This window comes from Manis javanica, chromosome 15 (assembly GCF_040802235.1).
Source record: "Manis javanica isolate MJ-LG chromosome 15, MJ_LKY, whole genome shotgun sequence".
Lineage (NCBI taxonomy): Eukaryota > Metazoa > Chordata > Mammalia > Pholidota > Manidae > Manis > Manis javanica.
The window spans coordinates 86,267,856-86,294,718 of NC_133170.1; the positions used below are offsets into that span (position 1 = coordinate 86,267,856).

General features: G+C 46.6%; 1 protein-coding gene across 2 annotated transcripts in view; it reads right to left on the reverse strand.

Moving 5' to 3' along the window:
* Window positions 1-26,863, reverse strand: part of DGCR2 (DiGeorge syndrome critical region gene 2) — an 89,863-nt gene that overhangs the window by 30,318 nt on the left and 32,682 nt on the right. The window contains exons 2-3 of one of the 2 annotated variants that reach the window (XM_036993420.2): window positions 20,593-20,715; window positions 132-257 (exon numbers count right to left, since the gene is read on the reverse strand). In XM_036993420.2, the coding sequence (XP_036849315.2) occupies window positions 132-257; window positions 20,593-20,715 (249 nt within the window). The remainder of the gene's footprint in view (window positions 1-131; window positions 258-20,592; window positions 20,716-26,863) is intronic. The other variant, XM_036993421.2, reaches the window with a different exon arrangement.

Sequence of the window (26,863 nt, forward strand, 5' to 3'; positions counted from 1 at the left end):
GGTAGGCACCATAATGCCCCGATCATCTGCAGGGCTGTTTCAGGGGGCTCACCCCGGCACCACCAGGGTCAGGGGAGAGCTGGGTCCCAGTGAGGTGGAAAGGTCACACAAGGGGCAGGTCTGCAACTTACTGCTGAAGCGGACGGGCTGGGCCACGTTCACCGCATGGAAGTGCTTGGGGTCGCCGCCCCGGGCCCGCCCCTGCCGCGGATCCACAGCCTCCTTCCCATGGTAAGCACGTGCCTCCCTGGTCACTTCTGAAAGCAAAAGAGAGTGGGTTGTGAGCTCTGCTCAAGCATGGCCGTGGAGGCTTTTGGGCCAGCTCACGTTAAAATGCAGTGTGGCCACACTACTCGTAACAAGGGGTCCAGGTTGGGGGAGCGGCACACATTCCATTTATTCAGCTTTCTTTGGCCTCGTATGCTGCTGTTCCTGCCACATGGGTCACAAGGGCTTCCTACCGACTTACGCCTTGGTAGGCTTCATCTTCACTGCCACTGTGGAATGAGATTGCTCCTTCACTGTGGTTCTCAGGCTACTGCTGGCTGCCGGCACAACACAGGATCAGAGGTGCCTGCTGAAAATCCCTGAGCTCAGCGCCATGGGGCTCTTCCCAGGGCCTACCCGACGGCCTAGGGGCCGTCCCGTTAGCATGAAGTGGGAATGGTTGTGTGAGCCGGCTCGGCGGGGCTCATCCGTGGGACGGAGTTGCTGTCTGTCCACCTGCTGCTAGCCCCTCTCAGCCCAAGGCTAGGCCTCCGTGTAGTCCTGCCTAGCCAGTGGCCGCCTGGCACAGGCCCTGGTGTGATGCAGGCCCTGAGTATGGCTGGAAGCATGAATGGGAAGGTGAAGAACTCCAGTGGCGTGCATCACGGTCTGAGAGCAAGGCACGCATCTTCCTTTCAAACAGCGTCTGTGGAGTTCTCCAACCCTGGCTCAGCGAAGTGAGCCGATTAACCCAAGGTGCGGAGCAGGAACGAGCCAGGGACGGCACCCTGCCGGGCGGCGGGCAGCAACACCTCGGTGCACTGTGGATATCAGGCACAAAGTCAGGACAGTGACAAACTTGGTCTGCACGCCTGTACACAGACAGGAAAACAGAAACCTCACATGGGCCTGCTCTGCCACCGCATGGCAACTTCTGGCAGGACCACGGCCATGAACCTGGCCTTCCATGGCTCTGCCGCTGGCCATCAGCCCCATCTGAATGTCGTTTCTCCAGTTGTCTGGTTCTGTTAGAGGCACCTTTCATTGCATAAATGTGTACTTTTTCTCATTATAAAATAACAAATGTTCAACGTGAAATATTTGAGACATACAGAAGTTTTTGAAAAGACAAAACATATTAACTGTTACTAATTAGGGTCCGCTGCCCTTCCAGTCTCCTTTTTTCTACACAAATCCTTAAAAAATACTGGGGTCACATAAAACACTATTTTATGATTTGCTTTGTAAGCTTAAAATGATACACAGCTTTCCACACTCTCAAATGGGCTTAAGAGTTCACTTCTAATGGCTGCATAGTATTCCACGAATGGATGTCTTTAATAACCGTAATCCCCCTCTGGCTCAACATTTAGGCTGTTCAGATTTTCTTCGCTACTCCCCCAAGGGCCGCCCTGAACACGGGCGAGTCTGTGTGCTCTCACTGTGGGCCCCGTCCAAGGCCCAGAGGCTTTGGTTCCTCCCCCACGAGATGCTCAGGGCAGCCCTGCCCACAGCTCCTTCCCCGGCATGTCGCGGGAGTCAGGTGCCACTGGGCTGCAAATTGTTCTGCACGTAAATGCACTGCCAGTGTCGGAGGTCAGTTCAACACCAAGAACACAAGGAGAAGCACCTTTAAGGCCTGTGCTGTGGCCACACTGCCAGCAGTGATGTCACTGCCACCACCCTTGCGGTACGGGAAGGGTAGCCTGCGGCTGCAGCTGCTCCCTTCAAACACCAGCCCCCGGCAGCGGGGCGATGTCAGCTCCCAGGCAGGACTGGGGAGCTCCTCTGCACCCCCAGGAGCAGCCTGGCGGCTCTGATGTGGGGGCAACCCAACAACCCCCTGTCCGGGGCAGCAGGCAGAAGAGCAGGGCTTCTGAGGGACAGCAGACCAGGAGACAGGACGGAGGGGAGGAGAAGGGCTGCGCAGCAAGAGCACAGCATGGGAAAAGGGCAAAGGGCACAGGCAGACAGTCTGGGAGAAGCATGTCAGCTCGGGTGTGCCTCAGTTTCCCATCCCTCCCATCTGCTCAAACCAGCTGGACCCACGAATCCACTTTGGGGTTCGGCTTCTTCCCCAGACCACACAGCACCTGGTAGGTGACAGACCCAGCGGCCCTCCGAAGACAGATGAATCCAGGGCGGAGTGGAGAGAGGAAGAAGCCACGGTGTGTGTGCCGGGTCACACGGGCGCTGACCGTCAGCGGCCTGGCTGCTCCCTGCTGGGGTGAAGCCACCCTAGGCCTGGAGGAGCTGGGCAGCAGATGAAAGGGGAAAGGAAGGTAGCCAGGGAGCCCGAGGACGCTCCTGTGTGCAGAGCGGGCTCTCTGGGGCTCGGGGGGCAGTTCTGAGTCCTCCTTCCCACCATTTCTCTTGACATTCAAACGCCCCCATCCACACACCCCTTCATTCCTTCAGTGCCTGTTACACCCACCACGGAAGCCCACAGGCACAGACAGAGGCCCTGCCAGCAAGATGGGGAAGGCTCAGTGGAGAGACAGTGTGATGGCAGACGGGGGACCCCCAGGGCCCCGGGGGCCAGGAGAGGCAGGACATGGGGGTGGCGGGGCAAGAGGCAGAGCTCACCCGAGTAGCCCCTTTACGACCTCTAGGACCCCTCTGACAGTAAAGAATTTCCTTCTGAGACCCACAGGCAGCGCTGCCCCCATGGTGCCCAGCGGCAGGTGTGCTGCTGGGCAGCTGGCCTGGCTCTCCTGGCTGAGCTGATCCGCGGGCCGCCTGCCCTGGGAACCAGTTTCAGAGAACCCCCAAGTAGCCTCCCCTCCTCATCCTCCCTCTCAGAGCCAGGCACTGTCCTCAGCACACGGATCCTGGCAGTGAACAGGCAGCGCACAGTCCTGTCCCCTAGTGCGGTCACGCCGTCCTCTGCCATCAGCGACTGGCCTCGGACACAGGGCCCAGGAGTCTGGTGTGTGACCAGCCCCAGCCCACAGAGGGCGTGGAGAGTGTGGTCCCTGCGCCACGGGTGCTCCGTGCTCTGCAGATGTCCTCATTGAGCTCTGGCTCCCAAAGATGCAAACGGAGCCCGTGGAGGGGACCTGGAGCAGGGGGGGAGCATTGTGCCTGACCCGCCACTGGGAGACCAGGGACCTAGAAATGTTTTACAGATGGGGAAGCAGGCTCAGAAACGTTGTCAGACTTGCTTCAGGGCAGAAGTGGGGCAGGGCAGGTGGGCCCCTCTCCTCCGTGGCCACAGGACCCAAGTCACCAGGTGCCCGTTTCTGCTCCGGGGCACCCATCTCCCCAGGCAGCATGGTCTGCTGTGCCCTTGGGACTTAGGGCAGCTGCCTCCTCCCCGGGCCCCAGACATGCCCAGCTTTCTGCTTTCCCAGCACAGACCTCACAAGGAGAGCTGGGGAACCCCAGGAGAACCTTGAGTCCAACCAGGAAACTGAGGCAGGGCAGGCAGTGTCATGCTTGCTTCCCAAAAGTGTTTGGCCAGAAATGAGGATTATTTGCAAATGAAGTACTAATGTAGATGTGAATGATTCTGATTTGTGTTTCTAGAAATGTGTGATGTGTCCAGACATAGCCCCGGGTCTAGATGAGCTTGTATCCTCTCTAAATAAAGAGGAGGTTAAGACAGCCTGAGCCTCTGTAGGGCTCCGGGTGGCCAGAACACGTACCACTCGCCTACTACACCAAAACAGGTTTAGAATCGTGGTAAAAAACCAGGTGTCGGTAAGTCAATGCCTGCTTACCAAAAGAGGATTTCTACTATCAGAGAGCCTGAAAATATTTTCATTACATTGTACATATTCTTTAAATTCTTTCCGCTCTCAGCTAGCGCCAGGGTTGTCTCGTTTACTGAGAATCTATGGTTAAAGGTTTGCTAGTTCGGATAATCCCCAGGGACCATCAGTGACCACCCACTGAGGTTTTGAGACCTAGCTTCTGAAATGCCAACACGAGCACTTTCATTTCCCCATTTCACACCCACGTGGACATTATATGACTCAGCACAGAGAATAACAGCAAAAATACAGCCCTGTGACTTCCAAGCTCAAAATCTGCCTCCCTCCCATTGCTCCACGCATGTCTCGGGCACACGTTCACAGAGGGTCCATCTTCCCTTCCTCTAACGCCTGCGACAGAGGCCGACGCCAACAGATACACGCTCCTGAGCCCAGATACATCCTGAGCCCAGAACACGCTCAGGATGCGGCCTTGGCTCTCGACGGCCAGCGGAGCCTCTGGCGGAGGCCGAATGACCTACATAAGAACCCTCAGCCACAGTCTTCCTAGCTCTCACATGTGTACGTCGCGGATGCAACTGCAGACCCAGCACCCTCCTCCCAGCTGCCGACTCCTGATCCCGTCTCCCAGAGACACCTTTTTTTACCTATTTCTTCTAATACTTATGTCCATATTTCCAAATAATAGGTTTAACTGGCTATTTCGTTTTATCAATTTTAAATGTTACCCACTGACTTGACGTTAAGGCGGGTGCACACTCAGATCATATACAGAGTCAGTCGCCAACACACCAGAACCAATTCCGCGACTGGGCTCAGCAGGCAGTGAGCCAATGAGCAGTCAGGGCATTTCAATTCGTAACAACTTTCTTTTTCTTGGAGTTAGTATTTGCACAGATTTTTAAATTTACTTAGTTTTCTGTGTATCTCCTGCCAATTTTTCTAGCTGCCGCAGTAGATCACCATGGCAGCAATGAAAACTTTAAACACTCAAAACACGATCAGGGTCTCGCAGCTTTGCTTTGCTTTCCTGGGGGGCCCTTCCGGCTCCCAACCTTCTGGCACCAGTCTGGATGGGCTACTACTCTCTGGGCTGGGGCATGGCTGGGATCCGGGGATCCATCTGCTGCCTTCCTGCTTCACCCTCTGCTTTTACAAGATCGCATTTTCCTCAGAAAAGGTAGGGCAACTTTCCTGAGTGTGTCCACATCTGAAAATTTCTTTATTCTGTTCTTATGCACAAATGGTTTCCCCTGGGCATGTAAATCCCAGTTAATAACATCTCGAAGTCTCCAGTTAAAGATATCAGATTGAACAAACATATTTATTCACCTTTAGCCTCTCCTGAAAGTCATTAAAACAACAGTAATGGAATTTTAAAAAGGCACAGTTGCAAGGACAAGCAGAACAAGAGAGAGGATGCTGGGAGATGATGATTAACTGAGAGAAGGTGGCCACACATTGTAATTTGCCTGGGGACAACCTTGGTTTATACCTGCTGTCCCAGGTTAGCATTTGTCAGCCTCAAAATTGTCCTATTTTAAAAGTAAACCACTCTAAACTTATTTAAGCCCAGAAAGTCACATTTTAGGCCAACAGCCAGGAAAGTGAAAAAGTAAACAATCTGGCAATATATAGCAAAACTACATTCACACTGACCCTTTGGCCTAGCAACCCTACATTTAAGAATTTACAGTGAACCTACCATTTGCAACAACATGGGTGGAGGTAGAGGGTATTATGCTCAGTGACATAAGCCAGGAGGAGAAAGACAAGTACCAAATGGTTTCACTCATCTGAGGAGCATAAGAACAAAGAAAAACCTGAAGGAACAAAACTGCAGCAGAATCACAGAACTGAAGAATAGGACTAACAGTTACCAAAGGGAAAGGGACTGGAGAGGATGGGTGCGAAGGGAGGGAGAAGGGGAATAAGGGGCATTACGATTAGCACACGTAATGTAGTGTGTGTGGGGGCACAGGGAAGGCAGTACAACACAGAGAAGACAAGTAGTGACTCTATAGCATCTTACTACGCTGATGGACAGTGACTGTAATGGGGTATGTGGTGGGGACTTGATAATGGGGGGAATCTAGTGACCACAATGTTGTCCATGTGATTTTATATTAATGATAACAAAATTAAAAAAAAAAGAATTTATAGTGAAGGTGAATTTCTAACAACTTGAAGGGAAACATATACAGGGGGCTATGTATGGGGGCAGTATATTTAACAGCAAACTAATGGCAGCAACCTAAAGACCCATGCACAGGAGACTGATTAAATAAATTATGGTATATCCCTCAGATGGAGTGCATTACAGCTCTGAAAAAGATCTTTATGAATTAATACACAGTGACCTCAAGGATATTTTGTTAAATTTAAAAAAAATTACAGTGCAGAGAGTATGCACACTAAAATACTTTTTTTTATGTAAGAAGGGGTCAAAGAAAAAGAGGAGGAAATAAAAAATGTAAAAATTTGCTTATTTTTTTAAAAAAAACAAAAAAATTTCAGGAGAGATAAGCAGAACTAATTGAATCAGTTACCTATAGGATGTGGGAATAGGGCAAAGGGAAAAGGAAATAGAACTTCCAAAGTCTATGTTTTTATATACAACCTTGAGAATATACTAAACATCATGAAACTGTAACACTTTAAAGGGGTGAACTTCATGGCACATTAATTTTATCTCCATAAAAAATCTTAAATTAAATGAACAAAATGAGAAGGCATAGTCCTAATACTGAATACAAACAGAATCCAATAATTCTAAAACTACCTTAGGACTGGCCCAATGATACATATATAGAGCATGTTGAAAACAAGGGTTCTTACTATGGGAAAAGGAAGATACAAATATGAGAAAAGGAGAAGAAAACCTCTAATATAGCTTAGAATCAGAGGTATCAATAAATATGTATTTATTCTACAAAAAGGTTTTCCAGCTTTATCGCACTGTAAGCGCTTAGAAGCGATGATACCCAAGCAACTACGAGCACAGCTGACACTCAGATCTCGGTCTCTAAGCTCCATTCCTCACTGAAGCGGGAGCTCCTTAGAGAGATGGCCGATTCCAGGTCCAGGGCAGGCAAAGTCCAAGATGAGCACAGAACATCTTGCAGGGCCAGAAGGAAAGGGCGCTTTACAAAGGAGCATTTAAGTGGAGTGCGGAGGGGAGAAGTACAAAACCAACATTTTTTAACCACCACTATTATAACTGTTTCTGACACAAATCATCAATATAAGCTAAACAACTGGTGTACAGTTGTTGGAGAACATCTAGATTGCCAGTCCACAGATTATTTATTACTTATTCAGATTACTTTTCATTACAAAAGGGGAAAACAACATTTGTAATAGTTCTGTAATCTGGCAGATATTACCTTAACCACACAAGTCATTAAACTTAACATCACCAATAATGGGACAAACTGACTTCATGTGCCCAACGTGATACTTCATGACCTGCTAGGAAAAAGGTATCACCTGAATCTAATCATAAGCAAACAGTCCAAATTCAAGGACATTCTATAAAACAGCTGGCTTGGACTCTTCAAACAGGCCAATGTCATGTAAAATCAATGAAAAAAAAGAGAATGCTGGGGACAATTCTTAATTAAAGAACAAAACAAGGTGGCAAGAAAATACAATAGTAACCTTACAATAAATCCTGGATTTAAAGAAAAAAAACCTATAAAAGACATTTTTGGGACAAATGGAAAATTTTCCATATGGACTGTATGTAAGAATGGTGTGTAGTAAGTTTTTTGCACATGAAAAGTGTATTGTGGTTGTGGGATTGTTCTTGTTCTTGAAAGACAGATGTACAGATAAAATGTCATGATATTAGTATCAGTCTCTCAAAGGGTTCAGAAAAAAACATGTAGAGAAAAGCAATTATAGCAAACTGCTACCGGTTGGTGAGGGAGGTCAGGGCCTTATGATTGTTTCTTGTACTGTTCTTGTGCCTTCTCTGTAGATGTGGAATCTTTCACAGCTGAGCCCGGGCAGAAGGCAGCTGGCACACCCAGATCCCGTCCCCTGCCTTGGTGTGCTCAGGCGGCCCCGCTCCTCCCCGACCCGAGGAGACCATGGGTGATTTGTTGACAAGGTAACGCAGGTGGTCTCTGGGCTGGGGGGACACCAGTCCAGCTGGAAGTCGGGGATCTGTACTAAGAGAGGGGTGGGGGGGGCTGACTCCCAGCCGCTCTTCCTCCACTGAGCTCCCAAAACCCCAGCCTCCAGGCCAAACGAAACATTCCTTTGTGGAAAAACCTGGCCAGGCCAAGAAAAAGGTCCCAAAGGATAGGAGATCTCCAGTGCAACAGTCCAGCCAGTTCATCCTCTACTCTAGGGAGGTCCATGAGCACAGAGCTCCAAGTCCCTCTTGCCACATACAACAGACTGGCAAAGGCCACCTACTTCAAGAGAGGGCCTTCAAATCAAAGGCAAGAGACCCAAACCACAGAGGAACCGAGTGCGGAGAGACAAAGTCAAGCAACAGTGACATGCCACGAGCACCGGCCGACTGAGAGCCCTGTACTGCACGCCATGAACCAAGAATGGGATGCTTTCAAGGAGCCCGTAGCCCACACCAACTCCCGCATCCACACCCACTAAAAAGCTCTCTCAGAAATGCAAACCTGACAGCAAAAATGGAAACTCCTTAAAAGAGGTGGTGCAAGTAGAAATTTCCACAAAAAGAGAGACCTGGAGAACTGGACAGACTAAACTTGGAAGGGAAAAGAAAGCTAGTGGTTTCGTTCCCTAAACCAAAAGGCTTGAGTTTCTAAAAGATCGGCCAAGTGGCCAGCACAATGTACCAAAACACACTCAAAACTGCTGGGAAGAAAGAAACAGGTTATGTTCAAAGAACAGGAGCTATCATGGCACTGGCAATGTTGAAAGCTTGTAAAAATGGAATAAGAGCTTCAGTATTATAAGGGAAAATTACTTCCATCTTATAATTCTAAATCCCGCCAAATCAATCATGTATGAGAGGCAAATAAAGGCACTTTCAGACATGCAAACAGGCAATCAAACACTTCTCTGCTGTGGTCCTTTTCTGTAGAAGTTACTGAAGAAGGTAGCACACCACTTAAACAAGGGAAGGCACCCAAACAGGAGACCAGAAAACAGGATCTAATACGACAGACAGACAGACAGACCCACCACAAGGGAGAAATCCACTGATCCCCCCACGCTGACAGTGAGCAGAGACCCCATGTGGACAGGGGAGGGCGGCTACAGGCTCTGCCAGCTCTAAGCCAGAGTGGGGTGGTCAGGGGCCGCAGGAGACAGAAGGTTCCAAAATGACTGACAGAATTCACAGTACGTCTACAATTGAGGGGACATCAGGAAAGACGTCTCACTAAGGGCATTTTTTAAAATGTCAAATCTACAGCCACTATGGGAAACAATTTGGCAATTTCTTAAAAACTTAACATAAACTTACAACATGACCCAGAAATCCCACTCCCATGCATGTGCCCAAGAGAAGTGGGGGCGTACATCCCCTCAAACATTTGTGGCGTGATATTCACAGCAACTGTGTTCAAAGTGGAAGCGACTCAAAAGCCCATCAGACAAGGAATGGATGAACTCCATGTGGGATTATCCATAGTGGAATATTTGGTGAGCAAAGGAACTCCTACTAATTCCTGCTGCAGCATGGATGAGCCTCAAATACATTCTAAGTGAAAGAAGCCAGACAGAGAAGATCGGGAATTGTATGATTCGTTCCATATGAAATGCCCAGAGTAGCAGGTCTGGAAGAAACAAACAAAAAAAAAGACAAGTGGCTGCTTGGGCCTGGGGAAGGGCACAAGGACACCTGCATATAGACATGGGGACCTTTTTGGGGTGATGGACATGCTCTAAAATCAACTGCAGCCATAGCTGTAGAACTCTGAATTTACCAAGAGCAACTTGTGCACTTTTAAAGCCTGGGAATTTTATGGTATATAAATGACATCTCAAAGCTGTTAAAAGGAAGACTAACACAGGACATGCAAAGTTTTTTTAGAAAAGTATAACAAAAAGTCATTTCAACTATTTGCTTCTGAGAAGTGGGAAACTGGCAAGGCCCCACTGGCAGTGTTTATTTCTATAAACAAATCTTATAGAAACTATCTGAATTTTCGAATTGTGCGTTAACTTGAATAGAGCTACAGCTGAAACTGTGACCCAGACAGCTGGAGTCGGCCCCTCCGTGGAGGGGGGGCCCTGCCCTGCGCACCCTCACACGGTGCAACTCCAGACCCCTGCACGGGACCCTCCCGCTTTGCAGGGGGTGGTGGTCTCCGCATTCTCTCTCTGTTGCTACATAAGGATCGTGTCTAAGTCTTTCAAAAAGTATTGTGCTTTTCTAATCCAAAGCTATATGACTTTTCTAATTCCCTCCCCTCCCATTTTTTTTTTTCTGTTTTCTTTAAAACAACTCTTATTTATCAGATACTGAATCTTCTGGACCCTTTTTTTTAAATTAGTAAGAGCTGTTTCTTGCTTAATTGTCCCTTTTCATAGCATTCTGTTCATGTTTAGAAAACAAACCTGTGTATACATAATTTTTTTCATTGTGGTAAAATATATATAACATAAAAGTTTTAGCCATTTTTAAAGTGCACAGTTCAGAGACCCTGCTTTCAGTTCTTTTGAGCATATAACCACAGGTGGAATTGCTGGATCATATAACGTTTTAGCTTTTTGAGAAACTACCATATTGTTTTCCATAGTGGCTGCACCATTTTACATTCCCATCAACAGTGCCTAACGGTTCAGATTTCCCCACATCCTCTTCAACTGGTTAGGATGGCTGTTTTTACAGCAGCATCTTTTCATGCACACTCTGTATCTTTAAAATTCAAGTCCTTTGCCCTTTTATTCAAATTATTTTTGTTGAGTTTTAAGAGTTCTATATATATTCTGAGTATTAGTTCCTTATGAAATACATGATTTGCAAATATTTTCTCCCAATCTACAGGCTGCCTTTTCACTGTTGAATGTTTTCTTTAATGTACACGTTTTAAATTTTGATGTAGCCCAATTTATCTATTCTTTCATTGGCTGTGTTTGGGTATCACATAAAAGAAATTACTGCCAAACACAGTATCATGAAGCTTTCTCCTATGTTTCCTTCTAAGAGTTTTATAATTTTAACTCTTACATTCAGATCTTTGATCCACTTTGAGTTAATTTTTGTACAATTGTCAAGTAAAGGTTCAACTGTATTCTTTTACATGTGGCTGTCCATTCCCAGCACCATTTGCTGAAAAAATCTGCCCTTCCTCTGTATTCAGTGGTCTTGATATCCTTGTGTAAAATAATCTGACTGTATATATGTGAAGATTTACTCGTGGGCGCACTGTTCTGTGCCATCAGCCCACATGACCGCCTTTATGCAAGTGCCACCCTGTTTTGACTGCTGCGTCGGGAAGCAAGAGATCTCCAACTCTGTTCTTCAAGAATAATTTGACTATTTGAAATCTTTTGACGTTTCACATGAATGTTAGGATGGAGTTTTCTTTTCTGGCAGTAGTACTGACGGCTTCCTAAATCTCCCAGTCCATGAACATGGGATGCCTTTTCATTTACTTATAGCTTCCTTAACTTGTTTCAACAATATTTGAAGCTTTCGTTGGACTAGGCTTTCAGCTCCTTGATTAGTTTATTCCTAAGTATTTTATTCTTTTTGATGCTAATATCAATGAAATTGTTTCCTTAATTTCCCTTTTGGGTTGTTTACTGTTAGTACACAAAACACAACTTCGTGTTTTTGTCCTGCAACTTTGCTGAATTTATTCATCATCCCTAACATTGCTCTGTGTGTGTGTGTGTGTGTGTGTGTGTGATCTTTAGGGTTTTGTACATAAAGAATCATGTCACCCACACAGAAAAACATTTTATAATTTAAAAAAAATGTTACTTTCTTTCCAATTCTGATGCCTTTATTTTGTCTAACTGCTCTGCCTAGAACTTCCAAATACTATGTTGACCAGAAGGGGCAAAATTCTTATCTTGTTCCTGACCTTAGAGGAAAAGATTTCAGTCTTTTACCACTGAATATGATGTCAGCTGTGGGTTTTTCATATATGGTCTTTATTATGTTTTGGTAGTTTCCTTCTCTTTCTAGTTTGTTGAATGTTTTTATTGTGAAAGATTAATTCTGCCAAAAATGCTTTTGCTGCAATGAGATGCTCACACGGTTTTCCCTCCTGCTGTCTGTTAGTGGGTGTATTGCAATGATTTTAGTTTGTTGGACCATCGTTGCATCCAAGAGTAAGTCCTTTTGGCCATGGTGTGCACTCCTTTTAGTGTGCTGTTAAATACTGTCCACTAGCACTTTGTTCAGGATTTTTGCATCGATCTTCACGGGATTTCGGTCTGTAATTTTCCTTTGGCAGAATTGCTTCTAAGAATTTGTTTCATTTAGCCCATCTAGTTTGTGGGCATACAATTCTTCATTGTACTCTTACGATCCTTTTTATGTCTATAAAATTGGTAACGCCCCAACTTTCATTTCTTTTATTTGGGTGTTCTTTCTTTAGTCAATCTAACTAAAGTTTGCCAATTTTATTGATCTTTGGTTTTACTTGCTTTCTCTATTCTCTATTTATCTGTTTTGATCTTTACTACTTTCTTCCTTCTGCTAGCTTTGAGTTTAGCTTATTTTTTTTCCAGTTCTTTAAGGTATAAAGTTAGGTTGTTGATTTGACATCTTTCTTTTTTTAATGTACATGTTTACAGCTATACATTTCCCTCAGCACTGCTTTCACTGGATCTTATCAGTTTTGGTATGTTGTGTTTTCATTTTCATTTCCCTCCAGATATTTCCTAATTTCCTTTCTGATTTCTTCAGTGTGTGTGTTGAATTTCCATTATTGGTGAATTTTCCAGTTTTCCTCCTATAGATTTCTACTTTCATTAGATTAGAAAACATACTTTGCATGATTTCAGTCTTTAAAATTAAGACTTGTTTTGTGGCCTAACATATTCCCTATCCTGGAGATCCTGGAGAATCTTCCACATGCACTTGAGAAAAAAAAAAAGCGCATTCTGTGGTTTGGGTGATCCTGTAAGTGCCCAAGGCTTCTTCACCTTCATTCATTCATTTTATCCCAAAGGCTCAATAATTTCAAAAGTCCTTTTTTTAAGTTCACATAGCCTCTCTTCTGCCTGTTGGAGCCTACTGTTGAGCCCCTCTAATGGATTCTCCGATCAGGTCACAGTGATTCTCTTTGGTTCCTTTTAATAATTGCCTTCTCTTTGTTGGTGGTCTCATTTTGTTCACCTGTTGTTTTTCTGACTTCCTTTAGTTCTTTGAGCTTATATTAGCTCTTTGAGCACATTTAGTAGAGTAGTTTTAAACCCTTGTCTAGGATGTCCAATGCTTTGTTTCTTCAGGGATAGTTTCTGCCACTAAATTTTATTCCTTTAAAGATGCCATGTTTTCCTGGTCCTTCAAATGCCTTGTGATTTTGTTGTTGAAAACTAGGCATTTGAAGAAACAGTCACTTCTCTCAGTCTGTGCAGACTGGCTCTGTGTTGGGGAAGACTGTCCCTAATTAGCAAGATTCACGCTGAGCCTTGGGACCAGCCTTGGGTGAAGGCTTAAGGTCTTCTCAAGTCCTTCCTGCCTGGCCCTGTGTGTGTGGACTTAGATTCCTAAGTACACATGGCTGCGGTTCCATGTCCTCTTTTCCCAGAGAATCACCTGGCTCCTCAGGGTCTTACTGTACTCCTCCAGCCCCAGTCCTCTGCCTCGGGCATCTGTAGCTCTGCAGCCCCCAAGCTATGTTCACCAGTCTCCACAGCTTTTCACAGCCTGAGGTCCCAGCTATGCTGTATTTCCCTGTCTGGGCTCAGACACCCGTAGGGACAGGTCAGAACGCAGTGAATAAAGCTGGCCTTGCACCCCCCTAGCGGGCGCAAGGAATGTGGAACCGGGCTGCTGCTTCCTTCAGACCTTGTGTGCCGGGCAGAGGGGAGGTGGGGCAAAGCAAGTAAAGATGCCGCACTTCCTACCATTTGAATGTGGCTTCTTCTGGACTGGGTGTTCCTGTGGTTGCTGTAGGCCTGTCTTCCAGAGTTTCTGTGACGTTATTTTAGCCAATCTCTAGTTGCTTTTTTAATGTATCTGTGGGGAAATAGGGTTTCAAACTTCAAATGGAGTTTCCTAGACTGCCATTTTGCTGATGTTAAATATATTTTTAAAATTTACTTTTACTCTGAATAAAATAACTGCTAATATACATTAAAAATTATTCTGTACCATGTTCTATTCTAGGCAGTTTATATGTGCTGTGTTATTTGAGCCTCACAGCAGCCCTAAGAGGTAGGCATCGTATAGATGAGGACAATGAAATTTAAAAAGCATCTTGCCCAGAGGCCCAGCCAGCAAGTGGAGGCAGCGTGCCGGCCCTCGCGGCTCAGGCGAGCCTCACTTAACCACCCTTCTACACACGGCAGAGCTGACCGCCTTTTCAGTCTAGGACACTCTGTCCAGAACCTGGCGAGCACCTCACAGATGTTTCCTCCCAGAGTCTACGGAGCACCGGCTGTCTGTGCTGAAGAGGAAGGCAGGCCAGCTCACCAGAGGCTCAGTGAGCACAGGGAGGCCAGGAGCCGGTGGGTTCCGGGGAGCATTCGGCGGGGGACCAGAGCTTTGGTCGGGAACCCTCCCTGGTGTTGACACCTCCCCCACCTCTTGCAGGGAGCGCCCATTTCCCCAGGACAGACTCCTTCAGCTGCCTGCCTGAGGCCCGGTCACAACTCTGCAATCCTGCAGACCTGCTGCTGGCATCTGGGGAGCAGGGCAGAAGACAGGCTGAGGCTCTCACCTGTTCCCACAGAGAATTTCTCTTAATTCCTCACCTTTCAACCTGTATGGTTCCCCTCTGCTGGGCCTGGTGTCTCCTACTTTGCCAACTTTAAGTCTGAGGGTTGTCTAACAGAAATATAATGCGACCACATTTCAACAAGATATTAATTTTAATAATTTAATATAACCCAATATATTAAGTACTATCATTTCAACATATAATCAATATTAAAAAGTATTAATGGATGCTTTACATTTTTTTGTACTAAGTCTTTGATATTCAATGTGTATTTTGCACTCTGTAGGATATCTAGTTCTAAGCGGCCACAGCCCAAGGGCTCAGCAGCCACATGTGACTCACAGCTACAAAACTGGAGAGTGTAGGCCTAGAAAAGAAGCTTCACGTCTGCTGGTGGGAGAGAGAGCCTTCTAGCTACGCAGAGGGAGGAAGGACAGGGGGCAGGGGGCCAGAACCCCACCAGCTCTCGCTGCACTCCCACGCCAGAGGCTCGCCAGCCTCAGCACTGAGGGCATCCAAGCCTTTCGGGGGTGCTGCTTGTCAAACTGGCTCATTTCCTGGTGTTCTCTCTCTCAAGCAGGCCCACGGTTGCAGTTTCTCTGCTATGCTAAGTCAGTTTTCATTCTCCTTCTATTGGCTTTTCTAAAAAAGAAAAAGAAAAAGCTGAAATACTCCAAGAATAGATGAAACACACATGTAGAAATAAAATGTGATAACCAAGCGCAGTAGTGTTAGAACTCAAACAGCGGCCATAGGGCTGAACCTCCAGGTTTGCTCCCAGTCCCACTCCTGTCTCCCCTCCAGGGAGGAACGAGGGGCCTGACCTTTGTGCCTCACAGTTCTGCCTCTTTCTGTCAGGTCATCACAGGTGGATATAACTGTAAATAGGATAATGGTCAGTTTTGCTTGTATTTATTGTGCTGTATGTACTTTTTGGCAACTTGCCTTTGTTACCTATTTGTTTTTGGGATTCATCCATGTAGCTGCGAGAACTTAACATTTTCCTGGTCCATAAAACTCCATCGTGTGGACACAGACTTTGGGGCTATTTCCAGGATGTATATTAGTGCTGCAAAGATTTCTTTAGTTTCCCCAAATGGAAATCCTGGATCATACACTATGAGAATGCTCAGCTTTTCAAGTTAATGCCTGTTGTCCAAAGTGAGTGCATGGGTTTATCCTTCTCATCAAGAGCAGAAAAGATTTCCAGGACACCTACATCCTCTCCAACATTTGGTTCTGTCAGATATCTTAATTTTTGCCAGTCTAAGGATCTGTAAAGTGGTATCTCATCTAGTCTTAGAATACTACTGAGGTTGGGTATCTTTTTATATGTTTAACCACCATCCTTGTTAATTTTTCTGACATGTTTGTTTGTCTTTTGTCCATTTGTAAGAGTTCTTTACATGTGCTGAATTACAATTACAAGCTTTGAGTGTCGAAAAATACCTTCCCATTCTGTGGCTTGTCTGTTCACATTCTATTGGCACTTTTTGATAAAGGGAAGATCTTAATTTTAATCTGGTAAAAACAATCATTTTAATTTTAGAATTAACATTTTTTGTGACTAAAAACAAAATTCCTATCACGGTGGTAAAGGTATTCTCCTATACTGTCTTCAAGAAGTTTTTCTTTAATTAATGGGAACCTGATTTTTCTGTAAGACGTACGTTGGAGATTCAATTTCATTCTTTCCAGACTGACACAGCACCATGTACTGAGGGCCCACCCCCTGCCCACCGATATGTAATTCCACCTCTGCCGTAGGTCAAGATTTTTAGGGCTGTGCCCAGCAGCACTTCTGTCCCCCTGGCCAGTGTGTGCCTCCCTGAGCCAACTAGCAGAAGCACCGACACCGGGGGGCAAGGGCCCGCTCCTCCTCTTCTCCAAAGTGCCCTGACACCATTAGGACTTCACTCTTCCCAACATTTTAGAACTAACTTGTCACATTTCCCAGAAAACCCTCTGGAGATGCACTGAATCCACAGATCGATATAAGAACGGCAGCTTCATCATACTGGGTCTTCCTAGCCAAGAACATCCTGTCTCTATTTATTCAAGTCTCCTTTACCGCCTCTTAATAAAGCTGCCTTTAATGGGGCTTAATACATTTTTCCCCATTAAAACTTGTACACATCTTTTGTTAGTTCCCATTTATATCAAAGATGGTTCTGTCAGGAGAACTGAAACCATGCTAGGTATTTCAACCACACAAGAGATTTAATTCAGGACATTAGGTGCCTTCCAAACTGAAAGGGCTCGAGCGTGGACAGAAGTAACGTGGGCCACCTCCTCCGATTTCACCTTGGCAGTGGCAGTGCAGAGAGCTGGGAAGCCTCTCCTGCCCTTCACAGCGGAGAAACCTGCAGAGAAACGCTGCCATGTCACAACTGCTCAGCAGCCCTGCGATGGCTGGCCGGCCAGTAGGCAGGTGGAAGCCACTGCAAACAGTCACTTCCCCCCTAAGCACACACAACACTGGCAGAGGAAGGATTCTACCTCCCCCTGCTTTCCACATTTCATGGGCAGGCTCTCCGAGCTAAACAATATCCGGAGGCCTGCAGGCGCAGGGTCTGAGTGTACGGCTCCAGCCCTCCAGCCCCCGAAATGCAGGGCACGTTCTGAATGCCTGGACTAACCCCAGCGTACCATCCATCTCCTATTTTCCAAAAACGTGCTGAAAGTACTGATCTATCCTTATACCTTCCCCCATTTCCTCCGTCCCTCTGGTTTTCTATCTCTCATATTCTTTTATTGTAATTTTAGCAGTCTTTTAGCAGGGCAATGAAGTAATCTTGTGCTGTCACTCCAGAAGCTCATGCTGAAAAGCAGCCTCACTGATCATGGCTGGTTTCCCCAAAAGTTTACGGAGACTCTCCCCATACAAGAAGGTGGCTACCAGCTAACCCCTACCCGCAAGCCCCTCCTCGCACAAAGATTTTTCTTCATCTTTTTTTTTTCTGGTAGGGAGAATGTTAATGAAGACTTTACCTACATTCATGGTTTTTTTTAAAGTATCGATATACAATCTCATGAAGGTTCACATGAACATTGTGGTTTCAACATTCACCCAGATTATCAAGTCCTCACCACCCCACTGCAGTCACTGTCCGTCAGTGCAGCAAGATGCTACAGAGTCACTACTTGTACTGCTGTCCCCATGACCTACTTATATTGTGATTGCAAATTATTGTGCCCCTTAACCCCTTTCCCCCTTCCCCCCTGCCCTTTGGTAACCACTAATCCCTTCTTGGGGTCTGTGAGTCTGCTGCTGTTTGTTCCTTCAGTTTTGCTTTGTTCTTATACTCCACAAATAGGGGAAATCATTTGATATTTGTCTTTCTCTGCCTGGGTTATTTCACCAAGCATAATACCCTCTAGCTCCATCCATGTTGTTGCAAATGGTAGGATTTGTTTTCTTTTTATGGCTGAATAATAATCCATTGTGTATATGTACCACATGGTTAAACTAATTTACATTCCCAATATATTCATGATGTTTAAAAAATGAATTTCTTTTAAAAGAAATACAACAGAATTCCAGCAATTAATTCAGGAATGTGAGAAACAAGTATTACATTGTTATTTGTATATTTTGATAATTTAAATTTCTCAGAATCCCAACTTGAAGAACAAATAGAAAGCAATATGCTTATCCCACCGGCTAATGGCATGGCACTACACCACAGGGCGGACTGAGTGCCAGGTGTCAGGGGAAGTCAGGCGTGAACCCAGAGGGCCCACAGGGCCTCACCCCACCCCTTCCCGGAGCGGCCCAGGCCCTCACACCTCAGCGAGAATGCACACGCTTGCTGTCCTCAGGCCCTCAATGGTTGGGGCTGTCCCCTCAGAACTCCGGGCTCCTGTGAGAAAGACTTTATTTTTCTGTCTGGGGGTAAATACATCAACCTACGTCACTTCAAGTCAACACTGTGCTGAGCGGAACCTGTGGCCCTGTGTGCTGGAGCACAGGATCCAAAAGAGAAATCGGACCTAGTTACTGTTTCCCGCAAGCCCGCAGTGCGCGGACAGGTGACCGGTGAGCGCCTGCCACTGTTCTCAGTACCTGTAGCGGGGCAGTTATTACACACAATTGTAACTAAGCCAAAGGGTGCTTCCATTTTAAAGCAAGCCAAGAATCACTTGGTCCTTTGTTCAGAAATTCGACAGGAGGCTGGATATTAAGCCCCACCCTGTGAGACCCGAGGAAGCCCCAGCACCCATGCTGGTACTCACTGGTCTGACCGAGCACAGGGCAGCCGCATCCCGAGCACCAGGAAGGCACGCTCTCTGGGCGGAGATCCAGGGAACAACGAGGTGGGCTCCCAGACACTCGACTATCCCCGAGGCCCCTGGCCCGGCCACCACCTTCCAAACACTCACGTGGGAAGGCAAACACCTCAACCAAACACACGCACAGCCCAGCAAAGGAAGAACAGGTTCAGGGGGCAGTCAGGGGCGCCCCTCTACATGGCCGTCTTGCACCAAACGCATCTGAGCAGATCGCTTCTTGCTGTTTATTTTGGAATGCCCCAAGCTCGAATGTCTTCTTCTGTTTGATGCTATACCTGATCCCCCTGGTTGGAGTCAATCAGTTTTCTCACAGCACCTGGCCTAGAGGAAATACACCTCTTCTTTCATTTACTGAATGTTGCAAAGGACCCCATCATAGGCCACGTCCCACTGACCAGGAGGACAGGTGTTCTGCCCCCAGGGAGCTCACAAGCTGGAAGGCACCATCAAGCATGGGCACTGGTGACAGTGAGCATTACCAGCGGTTCAGATGCTGTCAGAAAGGGAAAGGCCGGTACTGGCAGAAGCCAACCTCAAGCCAGAGGGCCCAGAGATGCCCACTTGCTGTGCTATCATCTGAGCCAAGCCCTGAAGGACAAACAGGACACAGAACGCATGGAAACAGAACAAGGGCATCCCAGGAAACGAGAAAGGCATAAAGGAAGCATGTGGCTAGGAAATTATTACTGCGGTGGCACAAGAAGCAGCTCAGCAGAGCCACTGAAGGGGAAATAGTGATAAATTAGGTCAGCAAAGTAGAACCAAGCCAGACTGTGAAGAAATTTGAATGCCCGACCAAATGAATGTAGGTCTGAGATTCTCAAGCTAGAATAAGACACCCTTCCCCTCTCTGGGGCTTTCTCAGAACCACCTAGAGGTCTTAGACAAATCAGTGTATGTACATGTATGTCAGCACATCACACACACACACACACGCATGAGCACGTGAGACCCTATACCTTGCGCCCTAACCCCAGTACAGAACCGGGGCTGTAGTGAGCACCATTGCTCCCGTGTGTGTTACACTCCACGAGGGCACAAGGGCAGAAACCCAGCAGAGAACCAGCAACTTGGAGTCCCTGTGACATCTGCATACATCTTTAGGAGCCCACACATCGCCAGGAGGAAACGCCCATGTGAAAGATCAGTAGTGACTGAGCAGGACACAGACACAGCCCAGGCCTAGATGACCCTCAGCAGGCTTCTAGCCATGCTGCAAAAGGTGCCTGCATCCAGAGCCAGGTGAGGGGGCAAGAGGGCAGCACGGCTGCAGGTGCACGTCCTGGGCGCCTCTCTGTCTCAGCACAGCCCTGACCCTGCCTCTTGCAAGTTCTGGGATCTGCCAGTGTTAGGCATCTATTTTTAAAAAGACAAGAGACACACAGATGGGAGGGGGTCAGCTCCCAACAACCTCCCAGTGCAGGGACAGAGCACAGGTTACGGGTTGATACCATCGCCCCCTCGTGAGAAGCACAAGCACACAGCTACAACAGTGAGGCAGGGGCCACATGTGTCCACCTGCCTGATACACTCACCTGGACAGTCGGTTTCGTCGCTCTCATCCTCACAAGTCACCCAGCCGTCACACTGCCAGGGGAGGGGGATGCACTGGATGGCGCCACTGCGACAGGCAAACTGCCCAGGGTTGCACCGCAGCTCTGTGGAACCAAAGGGCAAGAGGCCGTTGAGGAAGCAGCAGGCGTAGCAGAGACCTGGAGTGGCCAGGCCTGCCACCGCCTGGTCCTGCCACTGCCCGGGCCCCATGAACCTGGGCCAGGCCCCAGGTAGCCTGCCCACAGCCCATCTCTCCTCGGCCTGCACGTAAGCCCCGAGGAGCAGCCGAGAGCTGGGCCCACAATGCCATGTGTCCCCAGAGCAGTGCACCCTGCGAGGCACTGCTCCTTATGAGCCACCTCACACACACACTGGCCACGCTCCTGCCTGAGTCAGGCTCTGCCTGGACCACAGATGAGACAGACCCAAGAGGGCACACCTCTCACCTCTGGAGGGATTCTGGGTCAATACGGAGGCCACACATACACACGGACACACACACACTTGGGTTTCTGGCAGCGAATGGAGGTCGCTACACAGGAGTGCACAAACAGCGTGAAGGAAGGAGAAACTGCCCCCCTCACTGGGCTCTGGAAGGCTTCCCAAAGAAGGTGGGACGTGAACAGGGTTCCCGAGGCAGGCGCATGGCGTCAGAGGGCACATGTGATGCCACAGGAAAGGAAGGGCATCCCAGAACAAGCAGGGCTCGGGAAATACCCCGGGGCAGAAGGGCATGTCAGCAGACTGCGTCTGAGTGACAGACGGAGAACCACTGGAGATAAGATCAGAAATACAAGGGCCAGATGACGGGCGTGTGGAGGGTAAGATATTCTGACTTTGACTTAGTACGCTGCAGGGAGCCACAGCAACATGATTAAGATCTGTGTTTTAAGCAAGGTATTACTGGTGATGGTTTCTGGAAGCAATTATCATAGGGGGGCCAGACAAAAATATTAAATAACTCGGCAAAGTAGGTGGACTGAGGCAGGGGTTGGCAAAAGGCAGGCCCCAGGCCCACTCCTGCCCATAAAGTCTTACTGGGTGTGTCGGCTGCCAGCACGTGCGGTCGGTCTACGGCCGCCTCTAACTGCATCAGCAGAGACGCGTGGTTCTCAGAGCGACTACGCGATCTGCAGAGCCGGAAATATCTCCTCCCTCATCCTTTAGGACAGTCTGCAGACTCCTGACCCGAGGGGGCGGCTGGTAAGCAGGAAAACCATGGGACCAGGGGAAAACCGTGAGGCGTGAGAGGCGAAGTCGGCCACACAGCCGACGGCGCAGGGCAGAGAAACAGACGGGTGGCTTCCGGTCGCCTCCCCTGCCCCACCATCAGCCCACCGGCACCGGGCAGTGGAGGGGGCTCCCTGCACCTGCGCCTGCGCGGAGCTGTCAGTCAGTCACGGCTGATCTGTCGGAAAGATGGGCCCATCCAATCAGGCAGGACGTGGACGCCAGGCCCGAGCCCCCCCTGAGCCCCACGCAGGCCGCAGCGTCCGCACGGCAGCAGAGCGCCTCTCCAGAGGGCCCTGTGGGGAGGGGCAGACGGGCACAGCCCCACCCGTGTGCCCCTAGGGCCAGGCCCAGCCTGAGTGTCCTTGGGTCCCAGGTGAGGCGGGAGCAAGGCCGGGCAAGGGGCCGTGGACTCAGTGTTCGCTCTTCCCCACCCCTGCCACACACTGCGGTGGAAGGATTCAATCTGACCACAAGGAAAGCCTTCATAAAACACGTAACACTGATGAAGAAGTTGCAATGCTTTACACTGTATAAGGCTTTCAGCCAAGATGGCATCATAGGGATGGATTTAACCACCCACCTGAAACAACTGGAAAAAAGTAAAAAGGACAAAATATAAGAAAACATCAGTTCTCCAGACAGTGGACATCTGGCAACAAAGGGCAGTGACCTCCGAGCGTCAGGAACCCCGTGGGGTGAGGTGAAGGGCATTTCCAGGCTGCAGAGCAGGGAGAGGGGCTCCAGGGGGGCCCGTGAGGCACCTGGAGGTGAGTGGATGCTGTTGAAAATTGGGAGAAACCAAGCCAGGCAGCAGAGCACTGGCAGGACCTCGCCCTGCACAGCCCCGGAGGGGAGAGAGCTGCGGCAGACAGACTCCAGAGATCTGCGGAGGGGCCCGCGGGTGCGGAGCACAGCGCCCCCAGTACGCGGTCTCAGCAAGCCGCCCCAGGCCGGGCAAGGAGCCCGCCTGAAAGATAAGATGGCACAAAAACCGGAGTTCAGCAGGGCCGTGGACGGGACCTGTTTATGGACCACTGAGTCAAGTACTCAGAAGACCTTTGCCACATTAGTGGGAAAAAATTAACTCCCGACTAAACACTGCTCAGTCCTGCCTCACACAGTTACAAGTAAGAGCTGAAAGGATAAAATTATTTCCAAGTCTCATCCCAGAACCAAGTTCAAGGATAAGGGTGTTAAGAATGAAAAAATATGCAGCAACCAAAAAGGCAAAACTCACCAAGTCTGGCATTCAATATAAAACCACCAGACATACAAAGAAACAGGAAATTACAGACAAGATGAAAAAAAAAATCAGTTAATTAAAACTGACTCGGAAACAATACAAATGATAGAATAGACAAGGACATTAAAAGTTGTGACTATACTGCAAATGCTCAAGAAGCTAGAGGAAAAATGAAACATGTTAAGTAGAGGAGATATGGAAGATTTACAAAAGAAATCATCCACTGCCTGAGATGAAAACCACAGCAGACAGGATGAAGCATCAGTTTTGTGACTTGAAGACAACAGCAGAAACTCTCTCTAAACTAAATCACAGACAGAAAAATGCCTGGAAAACCTGAACTGTGAGCTGTGGGACAACCTCAAGCACCCGAATGCCCTTGGAGGGGATGGACTGAATGTTTGAAGAAACAGTGGCTGAGGAACTTCCCAATTTCATTAAAACTATGAACCCACAGATCCAAGTAGCTCAATAAACCCCAAACTCAGGAAATAGAAAGAAAACTAAGGCACAGCACAGTCCATTGCTTAAAACCATCAACAAAGAGGAAATCTTAAAGCAGCCAAAACAGAAAGACATATTACACACAGAAAAACAAGGAGAAAGACACCAGTGGACCTTTCCAGAACAATGCACGCTGGAAGACAATATTTTCAAGTTCTGAAAAGAAAAAAGAAAAAGCTATCACCCTAGAATTATTTAAAGCAAAAATATGCATACTATACTGTGAGGTCTACAACATGCAGAAGTAAGACTTGGACAGAATAGCACAAAAGCCGGGAAGGAAGAGCAGCTTTAAGGCCTCGTACCACAGGCGAGCGGCCTGCCACCAGAAGGCGGACCGTGATCGGGATGAACACACTACACTGACACACGCGTGAGAGCGAAGCGGCCAACGAAGACAAAATGGAATGCCAATGTGCAACCCAAACGAAGGCGGAGAAGGGAAAAGGAAACAGAGAGCACAAACCGAAAACAAATGACAAAACAGTAGATTTTCATTAATTCTGCCTAGTCAATAAACTTACAGGGTGATTTAAACACTCCAATTAAAAGGCAGACTTTATCACATAGGTAAAAAAGCAAGACCCCACTATATACCACCTAAAAGAAACCCGCTAAAAATAAGGACACAAATAGGTGAAAATCAAAGAATGGAAAAACATTTAACTAACTGATCAAAAGGAAGCTGGAGGTGACATCACACAAAGTGACTTCACAACAAATGGCATCACCAGGAATGAAGAAGGTCATTTAATAGTGACAAAGGACATGATAATCCTGAATGCTTGTGCATCCACAGCAGAGCTTTCAAGTATGGAGGAAAACCTGCCAGAACTGCTACCAGACAAACTCACAGTGACTTTCAACCCCTCTCTGAGAGAACAGAAAATCAGGATGGGCACAGACACCCTGAGCAACACTACCACCCTGCCGGACCCACCACTGTTTACAGGACTCTCCACCCAGCAGGAGCAGAATTCGTATTCTTTTCATTGGCATATGTAACATCTACCATAATAGATATTAATATTAAAAGTAATAATAAATTTATTGAGATAAAACAAATCTCAATAAATTTATAATGACACAAATCTTACAGTACGCTGTCTCACAGCAGAAAGACATCTGGAAAATCACCCAGCTATATGCAAACAACTGACATATTTCTAAATAGCCCATGGGTGACAGAAATGAAGAGAAATTAGAATTTTAAATTAATGAAAACTTGTGGAATGCAACTAAGGCAATTCTTGAGACAAATTACTACATTAAACTCTTGTATCAGTAAAGAAAAAAGATCTCAAATTCATGACCTCAGCTTCCCCCTTAGGGAAGCAGAAGAGCAAATGAAGCCCAAAGCAGAGAGCAAAAAAGAAATAATAAAGGCAGGAGTGGGAATTGATGAAACAGGTAAAATCATGAAAACAAAAGCTGTTTCTTTTTGGATCAACATGAATAAACCCCTAGCCAGAATAATTAGGAAAAAAAGAACACAAAATACCTCTACGAGAAGAGGGGTGTCATCACTACAGATTCCAGCAATATTAAGGATACCAAAGGCAGAGAACAGGTGAACTGTATGGATGACTTTATATTAATACGTTTGACAACTTAGATGAAATGGACAAACTCCTTGAAAGGCACAAACCACCAAAGGCCGCTCAGAAAGATATCAATAGCCTAGAAACTTTTACAGCTATAAAAGAAATTGAACTTTAAAACCTTCCCACAAAGAAAAATCCAGGTCTAGACAGCTTCACTGGAAAATTCTACGAAAAATTTAAGGAAGAAATAACACCAACTCTATATAAACTCTTCCAGAAATTTCAGTATTAAAAATTACCATAACAAAAGCATCAAAAATAGGAAATACTTAGGGATAAATCTACAGACAGACATGTAGTTCTGTACACTGAAAATTACAGAATATTGCTAAGACAAATTCTTTAAAGACCTAAACCTATGTGGACATATGAAGTGTTCATGGATTGTTAAAATGACGATTCTACCTACAGATTAAATGCAATCCCAGTCAATATTCCAGCGGGTCTTTTTGTAGAAAATGACAAGCTGATTCTAAGATTCATATGGAAATGAAAAGAACTTAGAACACCCAAGGTAACTTTGAAAAAGAAGAACAAAGTTGGAGGACTTACGTACCTTCAGGACTTACAACAAAGGTGCGCCCATCGAACAGTGACTGGGAACGGGTATGTGGGGGGGACTTGGTGAAGGGGGAGCCTAGTAAACATAATGTCCTTCATGTAATTGTAGATTAATGATACCAAAATAAAAAAAAAAAGGTGCGCTCATCGAGGTGATGAAGCATGAGCGTCGGGACTGGGGAACCAGAGGAGAGAAACCGCCCATGCGGAGTTACAACAAGGTGCAGAGGTTAACTCCCTGGAGAGAGAACCGACCTTTCAACAAATGGTACTGAGACAACTGGATACCTATTTCTTGTACCAAAAACAAACTCAGAATAGATCAGAGATCTAAATGTAAAGCCTGCAACTGTAAAACTTCTAGAAAAAAAACACAGAGAAAGTCTCTGTGACTCTGGGTTAGGCAAAGATTTCTTATATAGACCACAAGTACAATCCATAAAAGAAAAAGTTCATAAAAATTAGACTTCATGAAAATTGAGAACTTTTCTTCTTCAAAGACACCATAAAGAATGAAAAAAAAATCATATACTGGAGAGAAAATATCTGTAAATTGAGTATCTGATAACGGACTTGTACCCAGAGTGTATGAAGAACACTCAGATTTCAGTAGCAGGAAAACAACCCACCCGATTTTTAAAATGGGCCAAGGATTTTAATAGATGCTTAACCAAAGAAGATACACAGATGGCAAATAAGCACATAAAAAGATGTTTAACATCAGGAAGTGCAAATTAAAGCCATGATGAGGTACCATTATACACTTTAATTAAAGTGACTAAAATTAAAAAGAATGATACCGAGGGCTGACAAGTATGTAATTCAACTGGAATTCTCCTACATTGTTAGTAAGAATGTAAAATGATACAATTACTTTGGAAAACAATCTGACAGTTTCCAAAAGGCTGAATGTATCCTTACCATTATGATCCAGTCATCCAGTTAGGTATCTACCTAAGAGAAATGAAAGTACATGTCCGTACAAACACTCATTCAGAGTAATTTTATTTGTAACAGCCCAAAGCTGGAAACAACCCACATGTCCAAAACAAGTAAAGGAATACACTGGATGGATAAATACAAAGTGGGGTACCACTCAGCAGTAAA